This window comes from Eurypyga helias, unplaced genomic scaffold (assembly GCF_000690775.1).
Source record: "Eurypyga helias isolate BGI_N326 unplaced genomic scaffold, ASM69077v1 scaffold31480, whole genome shotgun sequence".
In the NCBI taxonomy this organism is placed as follows: Eukaryota; Metazoa; Chordata; class Aves; order Eurypygiformes; family Eurypygidae; genus Eurypyga; species Eurypyga helias.
The window spans coordinates 61317-66618 of NW_010228176.1; the positions used below are offsets into that span (position 1 = coordinate 61317).

General features: G+C 46.2%; 1 protein-coding gene across 1 annotated transcript in view; it reads right to left on the reverse strand.

The window, feature by feature from the left end:
- The window catches only part of DOCK3 (dedicator of cytokinesis 3), a gene marked incomplete at its 5' end in the record, with an annotated part of 55516 nt that extends 52644 nt beyond the window's left edge, over positions 1-2872 (reverse strand). The window contains one exon of the mRNA XM_010158707.1: positions 2702-2872. Within this exon, the coding sequence (XP_010157009.1) occupies positions 2702-2872 (171 nt within the window). The remainder of the gene's footprint in view (positions 1-2701) is intronic.
- Positions 2873-5302: the final 2430 nt, after the last annotated feature.

Below are 5302 nucleotides of genomic sequence, written 5' to 3' on the forward strand. Positions count from 1 at the left end.
TCCATGGCAGATCTCCGTTCAGCTTTGCCCTTCCTGAGCCTCGCCACCTATCGGTATTCCCTTCCATTCCGCTAGTTCTCCTTTTCCTCACAGATCTGTTTGTTTTCTCACTGCATGAGCACTTCTGCACCTCTCCCATGCTGGCTCCAATGCCTGGCATGCCTCTCCTAATCCCCTATAGTACACAGCTTCCTTCTTTGCCAGGTCTGTCCTCAAAGTACCTCTTCTCTCAAACAACACTGATAGCTATTTAACAGTCTTTGAGCAAAGTCTGAGTTATTTTTACAACTAACACTGTAGAGCCCATTAACTTATTCTGAATATAGATGTACCTCTTTCTTCTTTGGGCTCGTTATCTCTCCCAACATCTTGTCTCGTTACAATATTCAGACTACACAAAACCCCACAGAGCCACCTGGGTGTTGGCACCTATTTGCTGGGACATACATGCAATGCACTAACAAAATAAACCAGTATGAATCCTGTAAATAGCTCAGGCTACTCTTGGAAGGCTACAGCCACAAAGCCCGTCACCATCTTTATCTGTGGGATAAATCATAGAATCACAGGATGGTTTGGGTTGGAAGGGACCTTAAAGACCATCCAGTTCCAACCCCCCTGCCATGGGCAGGGACACCTTGCACTAGACCAGGTTGCTCCAAGCCTCATCCAGCCTGGCCTTGAAATGCAAGTGAAACCACAATATTGGCCCCACAGATCCTTACGGAAGTTTTCCTAAACTTATTTCTAACTGTTACTCTAAAACTGAATGATTTCTGTAGTGATTTAGGATGTCCAGTAGCAACCCAAGGACATGCACGGGATCCCTTCAGGAGATCTGGAACTGTCTTCAGAAGCAGCTACAGCATGCCATCCGTTCCTTGAAGGGCCCTTTTCTGTACAACATCCAAATTGTGCTGGAGCATCACTCATGTCCAACTAACTGCCTGGAAGGAAGGGCACAATCAGGTTTAATCTCAGTGCTGGAAAGAACTATCCGGACATCTCTCTAGATCCTGGGTGAGAGGACAAGTGTGAAGAAAAGTGTTTGCTCCAGCCTCAAGGATTTCTGCAGATATTTAACACTTGTCCAGATTTCCAGAACTAGTACCATGTCTCCTTGGCTCTCCTGGACAGTCTGACGTATATGAACTTGAATACAGCCTCAGTACTGGCTTCTCAGCGCGTGGATGCTGTTCCATTTATTACTGAAATATTCCACATTTCCCAGTACTAACGTACCAGACTCTTAAACATTAAATCCCAGTTTATATGCAGGAAAAGAGCATTGGGGGTAGGGAAAAGGGATGAACTGGGAACATCCATCACGAAATACTTGTGCAGTTCTGGGGATCGTTACTTACACAGTTAAATGACGGCCTTGAGGCACCACCACATTTTTGTGGGGCACATGTCCCAGCTCCGCTCGCCTGCCCTCCAGGCTGAGAGGCCTATGGGGCAATTGGGATCAAGGGGCAACAGAGTGGCAAGGGGGAAACAAAAAGTAAACTTTTCAAAGATTAAACAAGGACAGGCTTCACAAATTACAGAAGTCCACAGTAAGAAATACCATAGTGCGAAGGAGAAAAAAAAAAGAGATGCAGAGAAAAAGGGGAAATAATGGCATCTTCAAATGTTGGGATCAACACAACCCCAAAGCAAAGAACCCTCCACAGCTGCATTCACAGGGCGCTGTTTCCGCTCACTGTCGCTTTGCCTGCAAAACTCTGCGCACTGGTTTCTCACGCTCCTGGCTCATCTTATTATACCCACTAATGGGTGATTAAATAAAAGATTAGAGCAGCTGTTCTCAAAATCTTCCCCAGCAGCTTCTTAAGAAAGAGATGGCATCGCTGGCAGCTTCCCTAACCCGTGGAGTCACTCTGTTTTGTGGCAGCGTTCACAGCAACTGCTTCTCTGGTGAACCACAGTAGGTGTTCAGAACATCTGTAAGCAGTAAATTAGTGATTACCAATCACCTTCGTAATACCAGGGAGTTCCAGGTGGTCCATTCTGGCACTCTGAGCTCAGGCGCACACAACACATTTGACATGACTGTTTAAAGCTTTTAAACACAGAAGGATGCAATTTAGGACAGTGGGCTTCAAAAGATGAAACAAAACAGCTGCATCCTTACTCACTTCGGGTAGTATCTTGAGCCCAGGTGAAGTCTATGTAAAGTCATCTGGGCCACACTCAAAATAACGTGTTAAACGTGAGCGTGGGGGTCATCAGGGTATGCGTGTGCTCACGCCACACGTGATTCGGAACGTAATGGTAGGGTATGCTGGAATTAAGTTTACCTGACTGAAAGTACAACAGCTGAACTTCTCCACTGTGATGCTGCTGTGACCCTGAGTGTTGCCTGGAGCTACTACAATCAAGGATTTAAAATTTCTTGAGGCTGAGTGTAAGACACATAAACGAGAGACTTGAAAATGCCGTTTACTTTTGTAAGAGCAAAACTTGTGTTCTCATGGGACAAGTCACTTTCCTCTTGAGAGTCCACGGTTCAGCTCACCTGTATCTGTGAAATGGTGCAAAGCTCCTGTCCAGTAACACCAACTGGCTATTTTTCCCCAGTATCACCAGCTTGTTAGAGGGGGAGAACTCTACTAAGCATCGTCACGTGCCCATATATACTACCCGCGCAGAAAATAGCTGCCTTTTGGTTTGCCGGTTAGTGTGGGAAATAGCAAACCTGGGTGAAGATGAGAGTCTCAGAGCTCCTGCTGTCCAAGCTGAGCACAAATCTGATGGACTGGAAAAGCTCCTGGATGCTGGAGCGGAACTGTTCCTCTTCCATTCCACAAGTAGCTCTGGAGTAAAGGATCCGAGATTGGACAATGAACTTGAAAAGATATTCCAAGGCCTTAAGGAGCAGGAGAAGAAGGAGATTAAGACAGAGAAAAGGAGAGAAAGAAAAAAACAGGAGCTTTAAAGAGAACCAGGGAAGATTCTAGGTGCACAATAACTGAATTCTTCAGCTTTAGAAAGGAGAAAGAAAAACGGGTTTTGTAATTTCGATAATTCCATTAAGGAAGAGCTACTCATAGGCAAGTACCCATTCTCAACCAATCATCCTCATTACCAGCATGTGCCACTAACCAAAACATAAAGGTACACATTTAAGTCAAACAGACAAATTTGAGTTAAGTGATTTGAGGTAAAACTTGGCGTGGAGGAGACTTTGTGTTTTCTCAGGCCTTGGCACAGTGACTGTCAGCATCCGAAGAAGCTGTTTTCATTCAAATTTTACCTTTAGTTAGGTGAGTTAGCTAATCTAGATTAAGATAAGTGGACTGCCAGGGGAACAGAAGAAGGGTCACCTGGAAAAAGGAGGAGAATCTGCTTTTCAATATGAACACAACAGCAAGGTTCACCTCTGCTTCTGGCAGCTACATGTAGGAGCAGAAACGACCGTGGATGCCAACACAGATGATGACAGGAGCAGCAGGTGAACCCCTCGGGCAGCCCCTAACAGCAGCACTGCAGCGAGCATCTTTTAACCTGGAGCTGTGACGGGGTAACCTGTCTTTCTGTTACCGGCACACAGGCAACCTGGAGCGCGTGGAGCGGAGCGAGAGCCGCCCGCACAGAAGCCGGCATTTAACAGGGTTACGCGACGTGGGACACATGCTGCGGTCCTCAAGGACTGGCAAATGGAACCTCTTTGGAGTCATTATTTCATCTGTGGCACGTCTAGATTAAGTCTGAATTTGCAACCTGAACACCTGTAGCTAAAATTTGGGAAGTGGCATTTGTTTGGCAGCAGTGCCAGTGAAGAAAGAGACGCTGTTCTACACAGCCTTGAACAAGCTAGCGGAGGTTCTCGGACACTAACACAGCAGTGTCACGTTCCAGACAGCACCGAGGCCTTTTTGATCGTTTGGTACACACAACTCTCAACACTGAAACGTGCTAAGTGTCAGTGACATTTAGACTTCACTCCTTCCCTTCGTGTTTCACAGGATACACCATTACAGCAGGATTAAGGGAAGGCATGATGCACAGTGTGATGAGATCCCCAAAATTCAGCACAGGAAACAGAGGCTGGAGCTTCAGTAACCGCAGTCTACACAGAAACATTAGTAATATCCCACTGTATTCCCTGCGAAGTATCCTTATCTTGCTTCACTGCTTGGAAACTGAAAGTTCATTCAAATACAACTTTTGCCCTTCTCAGGTATTTTTGCATCCGTAAGATGCCCCTCGTTGAACCACCACGAATCCCCAGAGTTATGCTGCAAGCTTTAGGGACAGAGAATGGGAACGTGAAATTCCTCATAAAGCCATCACAGGTTGCAAAATGCCACTGACATGGCCATTTTTTTTTTCCAGGAACAACGGCAACTTTGGTAATTTGGCAGAACATTATTTATTATACTTCTGTACTACAACATCTCCAGTGAAGCTTCCAAAGAACTTCATCAGGAAATAACACCTCGTATTTCCGGGTAGTTGCCAGACAAATTGGTTCACAGGGGTCAGCTCTTCCAGGTTAGCATCTCGGCTGCTAATGCCAAATACAGCGAGCCAAGCGCTCGTACGAGCTGTTTTATAGGTTTGGTATACACAACCGTAATTCTAACCCGAAAGCTCATAACTTTAACGTGAAGGTTATGCTCTGCAATGAATCAGAAGGTTGATGTATGAAATTCTGCAATCCTCTCTTACGAGTGAAAAGGCAGGCTCTCGGAGACACTCCAGGGCAACCTAAACCGCTGCCTCGGAAGAACCCACCGGGGCAGTCAGCTGAAGAGGGCGGGGTGTTTGCAGCCACGCGGCTGAGACGGCCAAACCACAAACCAAGTCTTGTTCTCAGAAATCAGCACTTGCACTAACTCTGACTCGCTGCTGACAGAATCACAGATACGATGCATACGTGTGCCTAAAGACACAGAGGTGCACAGAAATTAAATGCAAGCTTTGTTATGTTTGGCATGCTCTTAAAAAAATCAGTATCAGATTAAAGGAGGTTTCAATAGTCTGTGTGTTGACACAACAGGCGAGCATGCCCTGCTCCCTGTGACCAGCAACCTAGACAGTCACGGCAGATCACAGACGGCATCATAACCGTATTTCATCCTAACCAAACAATCCCTAAATTCTACCTGTGGTTCTCCAGGAGAGATGAGAAAAGGAACAAGAAATGTGCATATGGACAACGCTTCTCCAAGAACTTCCCCTTAGTAACAAGTAGCCTTCCCTTCTCCAAGCGACTGTCCGTACGCGTGTTCGCTGTGAATCAGGAGCAGCACGTCTCAACCCGCGCAGATTGATCGAGAGCAGCCCTGAGGAG